Here is a 15,629-nt window from a genome sequence, read left to right on the forward strand (position 1 = left end):
CTATGAATAATTCCATGAATCCTTCACCTCTCTTAAATGAAAAATGTGCCTAATTATAAAAGAACAAAAAGTACTTGGATTTCAAATTTTATCTTGAAATTAGTTTAATTATTTTGATGTGGTGGCAATACTTTTTGTTTTCTGAATGAATACTTGAACAGTGCATATTTTTTATAGTGAAGTTTATGAATGTTAAAATTGTTAGCTCTTGAAAGAATGATGAACAAAGAGAAATGTTATTGATAATATGAAAAATCATGAAATTGATTATTGAAGCAAGAAAAAGCAGTGGAAAAAAATGACAAAAAAAATAAAAGAAAAAGAAAGAAAAAAAAGCAAGCAAAAAAAGCCAATAGCCCTTTAAACCAAAAGGTAAGGGTAAAAAGGATTCAAGTCTTTGAGCATTAATGGATAGGAGGGTCCAAGAAAATAAAATCCAGGCCTAAGTGGCTAAATCAAGCTGTCCCTAACCATGTGCTTGTGTCATGAAGGTCCAAGTGAAAAGCTTGAGACTGAGTGGTTAAAGTCGTGATCCAAAGCAAAAAGAGTGTGCTTAAGAACTCTGGACACTTCTAATTGGGGACTTTAGCAAAGCTAAGTCACAATCTGAAAAGGTTCACCCAGTTATGTGTCTGTGGCATTTATGTATCCGGTGGTAATACTGGAAAACAAAGTGTTTAGGGCCACAACCAAGACTCATAAAGTAGCTGTGTTCAAGAATCAACATACTAAACTAGGAAAATCAATAACACTATCTAAAATTCTAAGTTCCTATAGATGCCAATCATTTTGAATTTCAAAGGATAAAGTGAGATGCCAAAACTGTTCAGAAGCAAAAAGCTACTAGCCCCTCTCATCTAATTGGGACTAAGTTTCATTGATATTGTGAGATTCATTGTATATTCTCTTCTTTTTATCCTATTTTGTTTTCAGTTGCTTGGGGACAAGCAACAATTTAAGCTTGGTGTTGTAATGAGCGGATAATTTATACGCTTTTTGGCATTGTTTTTATATAGTTTTTAGTATGTTTTATTCACTTTTTAGTATATTTTTATTAGTTTTTAAGTAAAATTCACATTTCTGGACTTTACTATGAGTTTGTGTATTTTTCTGTGATTTCAGGTATTTTTTTGCTGAAATTGAGGGACCTGAGCAAAAATCTGATTTAGAGGCTGAAAAAGGACTGCTGATGTTGTTGGATTCTGACCTCCCTGCACTCGAAATAGAATTTTTGGAGCTATAGAAACCCAAATGGTGCGCTCTTAATTGCGTTGGAAAGTAGACATCCAGGTTTTTCCAGCAATATATAATAGTCCATACTTTGCCCAAGTTTAGATGACGCAAACTGGCATTCAACACCAGCTTTCTGCCCTATTCTGGCATTAAACGCCAGAAACAAGTTGTAAGCCAGAGTCAAATGCCAGAAATAAGTTACAAACTGGCGTTTAACTCCAAAGAAGGCCTCTACACGTGAAAGCTTCAATGCTCAGCCCTAGCACACACAAAGTGGGCCCACAAGTGGATTTCTACATCATTTACTTATTTTTGTAACCCTAGTAACTAGTTTAGTATAAATAGAACTTTTTACTATTGCATCAGACATCTTAGAGCTTTTGGAACATCTTTGGACCATTGTTCACGTTTTGGGAGGCTGGCCATTCGGCCATGCCTACCCTCTTTTCTCTTATGTATTTTCAACGGTGGAGTTTCTACACACCATAGATTAAGGTGTGAAGCTCTGCTGTTCATCGAGTATTAATGCAAAGTACTATTGTTCTTCTATTCAATTCATGCTTATTCTTATTCTAAGATTTTCATTCGCACACAAGAACATGATGAATGTGATGATTATGTGACACTCATCACCATTCTCACTTATGAACGCGTGATTGACAACCACTTCTGTTCTACATGAAGACAAGCTTGAATGTATATCTCTTGGGTTTCTAATCAATGATTCACATCGACACCCCTCTGACAATGGGGCATATGAATCTGAGATTAGAATCTTCGTGGTATAAGCTAGAATCAATTGGCAACATTCTTGAGATCCGAAAAGTCTAAACCTTGTCTGTGGTATTCCGTGTAAGATCTGGGATGGGATGACTGTGACGAGCTCCAAACTCGCGACTGTAGGGCATAGTGACAGACGCAAAAGGATAGTAAATCCTATTCCAACATGATCGAGAACCAACAGCTGATTAGCCATACGATATCTGTGCGTGGTATTTTTCATCGGAGACGAGAAATTCGACAGTTGATTAGCCGTACAGAAACCGTAGAGGACCATTTTCACTGAGAGGACGGGAAGTAGCCATTGACAACGGTGACACCCAATATACAGCTTGCCATAGAAAGGAGTATGAAGGATTGAATGAAGGCAATAGGAAAGCAGAGATTCAGAAGGAACAACGCATCTACATACGCTTATCTGAAATTCCCACCAATGAATTACATAAGTATCTCTATCTTTATTTTATGTTTATTTATCTTTTAATTATCAAAACTCTATAACCATTTCAATCCGCCTGACTGAGATTTACAAGATGACCATAGGTTGCTTCAAGCCGACAATCTCCGTGGGATCGACCCTTACTCACGTAAGGTTTATTACTTGGACGACCCAGTACACTTGCTGGTTAGTTGTGCGAAGTTGTGAAAAAGGGTTGAGATTACAATTGTGCGTACCAAGTTGTTGGCGCCATTGAGATCACAATTTCGTGCACTAGGAGGCAGTAATGTAACGAAGCTTTCTTCATCACCTCACCTCTCTTTCATTCATCTATATAACTGATCCCCTACTTCCTATCTTCTGCACTCCATGCAAAAACAAAGGGAATAATAGAGGGAGGGAGCGAAGCTTAGACGAAGCTGAGAAGGAGTTCTTCATTTTCTTCTTAATTCTTCGTCAACCATAACATCAGGAGGAGGAGAGTGATGGCAAGAAGGTGGGTTAATCAAAGTTGAGAAGGAGCTACGCCATATTCACCAAGTTGTTCTTCAAAATTCTTTGCTAGAATTCTGCCAGAACAACTGCAACCACAAGCAAAAAAGGGTGAGTGTTCTTCTCTTGTTCATGCTTGAATCAGTCAAATGGCCTTGTTGATGTGACAAAATTCTGGTTTTGTGAATGGTTAGGATTGTTTGTTCGAAGGAGCAGCAGAGAATTCAGAAATTGTGATGATCAAGAAAGTAAGGTTTAGGTAGATAGATGATTTTGTATGTGGGTGTGTTTGTGAACTGATTGTTAGTGGTGAATTTTGATGTATGGTTGTTAGGGATGATGTGCTAAATTTTTTATTTCTGTTGTTGTAATTGAGATTATGTAATTGTGCTATTTTGTGTAAATTATGATGTTTGATAAATTTTGGGCCCTTGGAACTATTATTATATATGTGTGTGCGTGTGTGTGATCAGTAATAACAATTAATTAGAAGTTATGATAGAAGTTTGATGAGAGTTAGGAACCTAGGAACCTAAAGTAAGATAGTGTAACTTCAACATTCATGCTATAGAAAATTCTTCAGAATTGGTAGCAACTTGTAACAATTTCTGAGAATAATTTCAATAGATTTTTTGGACAATACGGAGGTCGATTGATACTTTTAGTATAGGAAAGAAATTAGAACGTCGGGGATGTTTTAGAGTAAAAGATGAGGAAAAAAGTATAAGAAAGTTTAAATGTTTGAGAAAATATTAAAAGTAGTGATCCCTTATAGAAGAAAAGATACAGAGTTAAAAGATTCACTAGAAATAAGAGCTAGCTCCAAGATACCTTATGCCCCTAGTCAAAGAAACATATTGGCTGGGCAGAGAAACTCCGTTCAAGAAAACATACGAACCGGGCAAAGACCTCAACTAGCGAAAATGTACTAGCTAGGCAGAGTTACTAGGTGGGGACACCTATTTTAAAGCAAAGTGATATCTGACTGGTATGGGTTTGTCCATATGGTACCCCGTTTCTCACTGAATGCATATTTGCTATAGCAATATTCAGATTATAATTTTAGCCTGACTGACACGGAAAAATTCGTGTGGCTTTGGTATCTGATTGACATGGGGACACCCATGTAGTACCTGTGCTGACTGATTCAGTGAAGAAATTATATTTGGGATTTGTCCCGGGTAACGTCGGGTTGCAGGTAGTTTACCGACGCATGAGCTCATGGTCTGCACTAGAGACAGGCATGCATCATGTTTGCGCATTTGCATTTTTTGTGCTTGTTTACTATTATATTCTTTGTACTTTTATTTGATTCACATATTTTTTCTATTTTCTGTATATTTTCTGCTTTTCTGCAAATTATCTGTTATTGTTCTATTTTCTTTCCAAACGAAAACTTAGAGACAAATACCGTAGAATTTCCTTTACCCTCTTTCACCCTGATGGGAACCTTAGGTTCTCTCTTCTCACTACTTTTCTTCTCCCGTTCACAGATGGGATCAGCAGTGATTTTCTTTGAGGTACCACTTCTATTGAGCTATGAAGACCTCGACTGGGAAAAAATTTTCATGTGGGGAACAACTAGGACCCGCAATTACGCGTTATATAATCATGGCTTTTATTTTTCTGTACATAGTCCAGCGTTTGATCTAGACATACCCTATGAGTTTATCTTATCAGAGTTGCACCTGGCTGGTGGCCAGTTTCCATATCCGTATCCACTCAACGAAGTGAGACCACACTTTGACGTATCGTAACCGGGACTTCTACATATTCTTGAGTAGGATCCAGAGTTGGTAATGCATTTTTCGATAGTAGCACTTCAAGTGGAGCCTATGCCTGACGAGCCTTGGGGACACCATGTTGCAGTTACACAGACCGCGCAGGCTGGACCCGCTAATTTTTTAGAAATCGTATCATCTGTAGATACCCTCACTTGGGTAGAGCAGTTAGAGACAGACTTAGCAGCTGATGTCTTTAGTTTTGAGAGATCTGGAGGAGTTTTAGGAGAGTCCCCCGATGACAACTCTTGAGTTGACGTTCTGACCTACTGTTTCTTTTGCGATCTTTTTATAAACCAAGTCTAGCTTAAAGGTCGTGTGTGGATCAGGACTGAGGTTGTTTTATATATATATATATATATATATATATATATATATATATATATATGTATATATATATATATGTATGTATGTATGTATTTTGGATATTGGGGCATGTATTCTTTGAACTTATATTATGTATATACTGTCTATTTTTATATATCTGACCTTGGATGATGTGGATATTGTATTTCGAAAAATTTAACCTTTACGTTTTTTATTGTCACAATAAATAAAAACTTTTATTAACTACGCTAATCCGATAAAGGCTCATAATTATATTTAATAATAAACTCAGAGTCTAGAGCCTAGTAGGTTCTCACAACAATATCATTGGTCAGGTGGGTTCGTTACAAGTTGCTATTAGATTCGATTTACTAAGAAAGCTACGTATTTAGTAAATCCAATCTAGTTGTATTAATTTATATTGAATACAAATTGCTCCTATACAGATCGAATCTAATTCATTTGATTTATCATGTATCACTTTAAATCAAGATTAATTGATTCGACTTATATTAAGAAAATATAAATCGAATTCAATTATTTCTATTTATATAAAATCATTTAGAACATACATGCAACAAAAATTAAAATAAAATATTAGTGTAATTTTAAAACTAAAATAATTTATGAATGTGAATTATCCTTTTTACTTATTTGTATTAAAAAAATATATAAATAATATAAACTGATATTTTGTTTTAGAAAAGAAATAATAAAGACAATTAACTAAGTTAGTTACATAACTACAAAAATTATGGATCATTTTTTAAATCATAAAAATTAAAGTTATTATTTTTATGTATTACACATTTTATAAAAAAATTAAATAATAAATTAACTCTCAGTAAATTACATAACAAATATTATTATTTATGTACCAATTATTTTAAATTAAATTTATTTATATTCATATCAAATAATATTTATTTAGAATTATAATTTAAATTTTCGTCTAAGGCACGGAAATAAAACTAGTTCAGAATAAAAAGAAATTTAAACACAATTTTATAGATACGAAGAATGAAGATAATATAGATAATATTTTATTTTCTGAAATTACCCTAAATTGGTAGAAAATAGAAATCTCGACGCAGAACGACCTCAGCTTGACCCTTCACCCTTCTTTACTAACCCTCCTTTGCTTCAAGGCTATGGCCACTGCCCAAAACGGCACCGTCACAGCAACCACCATCACCGACGCAAACAATTCGACTCAGGAACCGGCCACCGCCCTCGGAGCCACGACTCCGGCTGAGAAGAGATGGCCTGGTTGGCCTGGGGAGTGCGTGTTCCGGCTGATCGTGCCGATGGGCAAGGTCGGCAGCATCATCGGTCGCAAGGGTGAGCTCGTCAAGAAGACCTGCGAAGACACACGCGCCCGCATTCGCGTCCTCGACGCCCCTCTCGGCACTCCCGATCGAGTTGTCAGTCTCACATTCCCTCCGATCTCTATTTTTTCTTTCTAGGGTTTTTTTTCTCCTTCGTTTGTTCTTTTTTAATTCTTAATTGTTTTCGTCATTCTTCTGTTTAAATTTGAGCTCGTTTTATCTTCTGCAACTGGGGACAAGCACTGCAAATGAAAATTTGTGAAATTTTCTTGCTTTCTTGAGTCCTTACTCCTTTAATTTATGCGTTAATTTGCTTTTAGTTCTTTGGTTTTAGGAAATGTATCTTCAATTTTTGTAGTCCTCAGAGATAATACGATTGAAGGCTTTTTTTTTTGTGGTAATTTCAGAGTAAAACTTTTTAATAAGTACCAATAGAAAAAAGAGCAACTTTAATGTAAATATGTTTTTTATGTTGTAACAGTTTTGCATAATTGCATCCATTAGTTTAAATCACGTTTCTGAATATGCTTTTGCGTTCCTCTTTTTCAATGAGTTGCATTATAAGTTATAATTCGTATTTGTATTTTGGTTTTTAGTTTGCTTTCGTTGCTCGGCTTCAATTTTATCATAGCTTCACATCTTGGTCCTTCAGTTGGTGTCGTATTCTAATTTCCTTTGAATTATAAATTAGGGCGTTAGACCTCAGTTAACAATAATTTGTTATATGAATTTAATGCTATTTAGTTTCACTATAGTCTTCAGTTCAAGCGAAGATGGAGTTGATTCTAATAGTTCAGTTGCTTTATGTCCTGCTGTTAGATGATTAATGTATGTACATCACATCCATTACAAATCTAAGTTTAACTGTTTTCGTTTTTTAGGTACTGATAACTGGGAAGGAAGAGCCAGAGGCAGCTCTTTCCCCTGCAATGGATGCTACGATAAGAATATTTAAGCGTATCTCTGGGTTATCTGAAACTGACAGTGACAACAAAGGATCTGCCGGGGTTGTATTTTGTTCCATCCGCTTGTTGGTGGCATCAACACAAGCTGTCAATTTGATTGGAAAACAAGGATCGTTAATCAAATCTATGCAGGAGAGTAGTGGTGCTTCTATTAGGGTATTGTCAGCAGGTATGCATCTTGTTATCCAATTATACGTAGATGATGGTTCCACCAGTTATGAGTAGTGGTTGTTGATATTCTCTGGCTTCTGCCTCTCTAACTAGTGTTATGTGAAACATGCTGAGTTGTATCTTTTGATACGTGTATTTGGTTTAGCTGATTTCCTATTACATATCATTGAAATGAGGCTTTCTCTTTTCAATATTTATCTTTTGGATGTAGGGGTAGGTGCTTGTGTGTCAATATTTCTCTTCACAACATGCAGCTTAGCATTTGTAAATTACTGGTTGGTTGCAATTGGATAAGTGACCATCTATGCTGGAGCATCCTGTGCAAGGCATGCCAAAGGAGTATGTTCTAGGTTATATATTTTTGTATAACTTCTGCATTATGTGTGAAGAGAACCTAGATGCAATAGTGCAATACTGGGATAGTCGGATAGTTGTACTTTTCAACCACAACCTTAATCATATGTCCTATATTGCAGTAGTGCACTATATTTATTCTCAATACCATGGGCAGGCTCTAACCTAATTTAACAAAGGAATACTAGGAAAAGGAAGAGGATTAGGGAGTTAAACAAGCCATTTTAGTATGGAAAGAAAATATAAATTAAGAAGTGACTCACAAACAAGCAAACAGTTTATATGCTAGAGATAGATGGTGATTCGTGTGGTTTATTAACCTGGTGTGATGGTGTCAATTGACTTTTTGAGTCTATTCTTCTGTTGTAAGTGCAAAGACCTGTTTTGATATGAAATATAGTCATCTGATTAAAGTTTATAGTTTGCGATGAAATGATATGAAACCTTTTTTCATGTAGTGCATATTTTACTATGTGACACATCTGCACTTCAACCTGTTCTGGCCTCAAATTTGTTGCATTTCTCTTAACAGTATCTAGTTTAAATTAATAGTACAGTTCCCAGATTAACATAACATGTCTCCAGAATATTTCATGTAGTTACTTGGTAGTTCTCCTGTAGCCTGATTAGTCATCTTAATTTCAGTGTTGTTAAGCTGGATGCAATGATACTAATATTTCTGAATGCATCTTTCACCATCTCCCTTAAGAGCATGACTCTTCCATTTGCTGTTCAATTGATTTGACCTATGAAATATTTTAATGGCAAGTCTTTTCATAATAGATGAGACGCAATTTCATGCTGCTACCACGGATGAGAGGATTGTGGAACTTCAGGGAGAAGCCTTGAAGGTCCTTAAAGCTCTGGAAGCAGTGGTTGGCCACCTAAGAAGGTTTTTGGTTGATCATAGTGTTCTTCCTCTATTTGAGAAACCTGTAAGTCCATTATTTTCTATGTTCGAAACTAGCAGAATATATATATATTACAATGTTTCTACCCTCAACACTCTAGTGGATAGGAATATGTGTAGAGCCTCTTTTTGTTGTTCTGTTGATGTCTGTTTCAACCGAGTTTCCGTTTTTGATGATTGAGATCAGGCTGTTTTGCTGCTTCTAATATGTATTTTTTATCTAGTTCCTGAAGTGTTTTTCTTTCTGTTTTTCCTAGTTCCTTAGCTTCCTTGTAGATCTTTTTCTTTTTGGTTTATCCCAAACAAGATTTTTTGTTGTTAAAGTGTATACCAATGTATATTATGCGTGCTGAACTGTTACTTTATTTTGTTGAGGTGATGGCATCATTCAAGAAAATTAATAAGGTATCATTTTTCTGATTTTTGTTGTATATTGACAATATATGGGAAATTCTCTGTGTTTTAGTACACCGCCCCAACCACACAACCCCATCAAGCAGAGACCTTGGCCGACAAGTCATTGCATATTGCTTCTCAAACTAGCATTTTTTCAGATATTTCTCTTCCAACGAAAAGGGATTCTGTCTTTGCTGATCGTGGAAGTCTTTTGGACTCATTACTTCCTTCCTCCACTGTGTCTGTCTACGGGCAAGATTCTTCACTTTCTGCTGTTCGATCTTCGGCACTTACTCCACTTAGTCGTGCTGCTGCTCCTATTGTTAGTACGGTTAGTTATTTCAACCATTCACCTTTGATTTTGTATTTTGCTCCATGATATTTCCTTGTGAGATTTATATAATTGTTTACCTCTTATTGTTATTAATTGTATATATGATTGCAAGTCTGTATATTATGATTATGTATTGTTTTGTGTTTATTTTATTTTTGTATCGTCTGGAAAATGCAAAAGGAAAAAATGATTAGAGAGTCCAGTTAGCACTTAGCAAAGTAGATCAGGAGTGTATTTTAATAGCGAGAGGTAGAGCTGTAGAGCGTAAAGGGAGATTCAGAAAAATTACAGCACAACTATTGAGGTGTATACGTTTACCTAAATCTGATTGACTCGTTTACATACATGTTTTATGATGATTAATGAGAAACAATAACATCATTGGATCAACATGTAGGTGAGCTCAGTGAGAAAATGTTTAGTAGTGATATCACATTTAGCTATTAATTTGGGCCTTCTCCATATCTACTCTTCCACCAATAAATAGCATAATGATCTAGCTGTAGGCTAAACTATTATCAGTATACTTTTAAATGTTGTTACAGGCTGTAATATATGCCATATTCTTGTGAGCTGAACGAAAAGCATTTACAATTTTACATATACCAACTTCTATTTCTAATTATTTCCAGTTATCAGGTAGTACAAACCATGCAAATACCATTGTCATACGCGGAGGACATCATTGGTGTTCAAGGGACTAATATTGAATACATTCGTCGAACTAGTGGAGCGATATTGACTGTGCAGGAGAGCAGGGTGCCTGATGAAATTGTTGTGGAAATAAAAGGCTCCTCATCTCAAGTTCAGATGGCAGAGCAATTGATTCAGGTATGAGATATCAGCATTCAGCAGACCTTTACTTACACTGCCTTATTTTTAACCAAAATTGAAGAGAGGATATGCATAAGTATCCCTGTGTATACTTGGAGGTTCTAGCTAACTGGATTCACGTTGGCACACTCCATGGTAGTATTGGGGTGCCTCACCTTACTACCTTTATTTTGTAGCCAAAAAGAATATATGCTTAATCACATGTTTAGCTAGTATTGAATTGTTCATCCTCAAACATTTGCATATTTGCTCATTTTCTAGCTATGAACTCTTTGAAACAAAAATATGTAGCTGTTAATGCTTTTTTGCTTGAAGGCTTTAAGCTACTTGATTCCCTTCATCATCTTTTCATTTGAAAAGCTTCTGTTAGCTAGTGGTTTTATAGGGTTAGCCTTGTTGCAATGATAAGGTTGCTATCTAGTTATTTAGAGATCCTGGAAATAACATCTGGAAACAGTCATGGGTTGTGTTTGTTTACTTTTCTAGTGTCTATGCTCCATTAAATGAGACTATCATGCACTGAGCTGCTTTTTAACTATAGTTAAGGGTTGAAGAGTAAGTAGAAGGGCACATGAAGTAAAAAATAAAAGATCAATACTGTTGATTGGGATGTTTGGAAATGAAAGATTGTTTCTCAATTATGGAAGCCAGATGAAAGAATTCTAGTTTTGATTTTCTATACATTGCTCTATATAATAGTTAACCTTTTCTTTGTTAGGGTTAAATCCCCCTCTCTATAACGCTATCATATGACTATGTAAAGAAGTTAGTAGTTAGATTTCCCTTACCTTGACCTAAATTGGCCAGTACTCTGGGAGTTATTTGGGCTTTGGTGGTTGGGAAAGGATTAATTTTGGATCTTGTATTTTTCATGAAGGTAATATGCTCAAGTCCAGCAAAAATTTGAGCCTATGATATGAAGTTTTCACCTTTTTTCTGTGGATTACTCTTGATTAGGGCACTTACTACCAGGGTATAATTCATATTGGACAGTCACAGATTTTCATTTGCTAACATAAATAAATACTCTTCTCTGGGTTGCAGGAAGTGATAAGCAACCACAAAGATCCTGTTGCAAGCAGTTATGGAAGAGTAGATGCAGGTTTGAGGTCTTCGTACGCTGCAGTGGGCGAGACAGGTTTGGGGTCTTCATACTCTACGGTGGGCGAGACAGGTTTGAGGTCTTCATACGCTACACTGGGCGATGTAGGTTTGAGGAATTCATACTCTACGGTGGGCACTGCATCACGCCCTGCACCGTCCTTGACTTCACAACCTTACTCAGGTTATGGAGCTTCTAGTTTAGGAGACTATAGTACTTTCAGACTTTAAATTGATCTCCTTATGTTTCAAGTGTAGACTTCATTGGACTAGTTTCTTTGTAATTGAGTCTGATTGGAGAGAATTAATGCCTGAATCAAATGCGACTCAGTTGTATTATGAAGCGTCCGAAACGGATGTTTTAAAGTTGTCTGGTATTATCATCTTGTATCGTCGGTAGTTTTAAAGGTGGCTTATAGTTGAGTGTGCCATGGAAAAATGTAATGATATTCTAGCCTTTTCTTAACATTATTTTGTTGTGTATATGCGCATTTCAAGCTTGATCATGGTGATCACCACTGGGCTATCGAACTTTATTTATTTTGTTAATTCAAATTTGAAAATACCAAAACTGGAATTTAGATCTTCTGGAGATTAACAAAGTGATAAAATGAGGGATTAATCACTGTTGAATTTATAGTTTCTATTATATGAGAGTGTTATTATTTTAATTTAAGAATGTTTAATGTTCTGTTTTATTGTTTTATTAAATTTTCATTTTAGAACAGCTTCATCCTCAAAACTGATGTCTTATTGACACTAATACAGTATCATCATTGTCTACACGTAATGGGTTTCTTAAAACTTAACTAGCTGCAGAGCAATTGTGTCCAGGTTTGGCAAATGGCTGAAGTTTGCTGAATCAGCCCGTTTGGCCTGCCAAAAACGCAGATATGGCATAATATCCGAACCCACTTCATTGAAATAGCCCGTATAACTGGACTCGGGCGGGGGCGAACAAATCCGGCTGGTGTCCGCTTATTTTTTCTTTTTTTAGCCATAGTACTACCCAACCTCAATCCAATTATTTAGAGATGCCTTTTACAATTTTTTTTTAAAATGCTTCTTGAAACTTGTATAAGTTACTTTTCTTTTTTTTTTTTATCAAAATATCTGTTATAAAAATTTAATTGTAGGTCGAGCATATGGTAGAGATACATGAAGTAGAGGGTAGATCCTCTAAATTTTTTTCTTAATTGTTTGATAAAATATAATTTTTTATTATTTAATATTTTTTTTCACATGCTGTTTCTTGACCTATTCAAAAAATATAAGATAAGAGATCATACTTTATCAAATAATTGATAAAAAAATTAAGACAATCTATTTCTTAAAAATTCTACCATAATTATAATTTTTGAAGTTTTACGTGAAATATATGTTTTTTCAAGAATTTAAGTTTTGTAAATAAAACTTAATGTAAAATCTTTTTGTATTAATTTATGAAATTTTCTATCATTTGACTCCATATTGTTACAATATTGAAAAGCCAATTTTGTCTTTGTCCATTTTTTTGAGGGATAAACTGATTTCTGTGAAAAAAATGTTACTCTTTGACTTCTGTTATTGTTTAGGATGAGAAACGCGGTCCTTTTATGATCTTCAACGTTAAATAACGAAAATTAACGATGTCATGTTATTGTGATGACCTAACTATTAAATACCATGTTGGTAAGTGAAAAATGGATAGAGTTTAATTTTAAATCAAGTCTATTTTCAATTTGTTCGAAGCATTTTTTTCCTTTTTCAATTTCAACCTACCATATTTCGAATAATCTCCGATAACCCCATATGTGAGAACTTCACTCTAGACTAACCATATTTAAATTTTTTCACAGTTTTATCTTTATCCCATGTATATCTATCTATCTATTTGTCAATTATATAAGGGATACGTGAGTTGTTTGGTGTCTAAATTATTTTTTAAAAATGTCTCTATATATTTTTGTATATTCTATTTTATCTAATTTATAAAATATGAGAGTAGTTACGTTCAAATTATTTCCTAAAATGCTCTTTATTATTAAATATTTTGTTACTTACTATTTTTTTAATTTCAAATTTATTATTATTACCATATTTATATATTAAAAAGGTGTATTAATAAACATGTTATTATGAGGCTTACTTTTTTAATATGAATTTTGTTGGTGAGATACACACTGAAATGGATTAAAGGTGTGTAATTACATATGGGTGAAGCATGAGGGAGTAGGCCCAACATGCAAGACATGTGTTGCTATGTGTCAAACGCTTATTGAATATCATTTCAACATAGGTCACATGTTGAGTGTTCCCTAATTTACCCAAAAAATTTGCTTATAAATACGAAGTTTTTTTACTATTTTACTTCATTGTGAAGAGAGTTGTTTTAGTGTGTTGGTGGTGTAATGAAAAGTACCGCAAATATACTAGTGTATTATAACGGTGAGATTATGCGAAATACACATGTGGGTGTGAGCTTTATGTGTGAGAATATGTTTTCATTTGTGATTTCATGCACTATGATGTTTGTGGAGCTACAATACGGTCTTGGTCAAAACATAGAGAGTGATATCTTAAAGAGGGTGAGAAATATTCTGTACAGAAATTCTATTATCGTATTTGACAGTATAATATAATTTGATATTATGCCCATTATTGACGAAGCAAGTATGCATCATGTGTTTCATATTCACCAGTAAATTCAGGTGCAATAGTGACGGAGGAAAAATGTCGATAAAGATTTTCACTAAAAATATTGCGTTGCAAGTATAGTTCTAAATCAACAGTTAAACCTCAATCAATATCTAAATTGTTTGTCACAGATACAAACCCAATAAAATTAACCGAAGTATTTAAAACTCGGGTCGTCTCTCAAGGAATTGCAGGGAAGTGCGCTTATAATTGGTTATGGAAAAGTATTTTTGGGGTTTTTGTGATAAGAGACAAGTAATGTAAATAATAAGGAAATAAAATAACAATTAAGAAAAGTCCTAGTAAGGATTGAGAATAGGAATTCCTATCCTCATTATCATCATCAATTGCGATGGTAATTACCTTTTGCTCTCACTTAGTTAACCTCTAACAATGAAGGAAAGTCAAGTGAGCAAAATCAACTTAAGTTCACAAGTCCTAATCAAAGACTAGATTTAGTGAAGTCTAAGCCAACTAGCAATTTCCAATTACCATTCAACAAAAGAATTTTGATAATTCAAGAGTCTCTAAATAATTAATCCAAGTCAAGAGCATAAAAATCTAAATTAAAATCCATTCAAACATTTTATCAAACACTTGGAAGGCATAAAATAAGAATATAGAAATTTAACAAGGAATATTAAATCTAGACAACCAATTACAAGCATCAATGACTAACAATTAAAGAGAGTAAAAATAAACATGGAAAACATAAATTGCATTAAGAGAAATCAAATGTAACAAGAGCTCATAAACATAAAAATGGCGAAAAAGGGAAATTAACAAGAGAAGAAGATGAACTAGAGTGCTTAACAAATAAAAGTAAGGACAAAACTAAATTAAAGGAAGATTGAACCTGAACCTAAGGAGAAATTGAAAGAAGAAATGCTAAACCTAGAGAGAGGAGAGATCTCTAGAAACATACATCTAAACCTATAATTGTATGAATGAAAGTTGAATGAATGATTTCCCATTTCCAGCTCCACTCTGCAGCCTCTAATCAATAATTTCGGGCCTGAAACTGGGTCAAAAGCAGCTCAGAGATCGCCCCCAGCGAGTTCTGTTAAGTGCAGCACGTGACGCTCTGTCACGCGTATGCGTCAGCCACATGTACGCACCACTGAACAATTCCTGGTCACGCATACGCGTCCTCCACGCGTACGCGTCGCTTGCCTCTTGCACTGGTCACGCTGATCCTGCAATGCGCACGCATGGGCGATGCGTACACGTCACTTAACTGCAAGGCAACTATGGCAAATTGCATATCATTTTGAAGCCCTAGATGTTATCTTTCTAATGCAATAGAAACCGCCTCATTCAAACCTCTGTATCTCAAGTTATGATCGATTTAGTACGAAGAGGTCAGGATTGACAGCTTAGCAATTCTTTCAATTTCATGTGTTCCTTCCACTTTTGCATGCTTTCTTTCTGTCCTCTAAGTCATTCATGCCCTATAAACGCGGAAAACACTTAACAAACATATCACGGCATCGAATGGTAATAAGAGA

The 15,629-nt window shown here is 34.9% G+C and overlaps 1 protein-coding gene across 1 annotated transcript; it reads left to right on the top strand.

Moving 5' to 3' along the window:
- The first annotated feature begins 6,117 nt into the window (after positions 1–6,117).
- Positions 6,118–11,957, top strand: LOC130976244 (RNA-binding KH domain-containing protein PEPPER-like). The gene is made up of 6 exons (XM_057901049.1): positions 6,118–6,476; positions 7,262–7,514; positions 8,654–8,805; positions 9,247–9,507; positions 10,150–10,341; positions 11,389–11,957. The coding sequence occupies exons 1-6, from the start codon at positions 6,204–6,206 to the stop codon at positions 11,674–11,676; spliced, it is 1,419 nt and encodes a 472-aa protein (XP_057757032.1). The 5' UTR covers positions 6,118–6,203; the 3' UTR covers positions 11,677–11,957.
- The last annotated feature ends 3,672 nt before the right edge of the window (positions 11,958–15,629 follow it).

Source organism: Arachis stenosperma, chromosome 4 (assembly GCF_014773155.1).
Source record: "Arachis stenosperma cultivar V10309 chromosome 4, arast.V10309.gnm1.PFL2, whole genome shotgun sequence".
In the NCBI taxonomy this organism is placed as follows: Eukaryota; Viridiplantae; Streptophyta; class Magnoliopsida; order Fabales; family Fabaceae; genus Arachis; species Arachis stenosperma.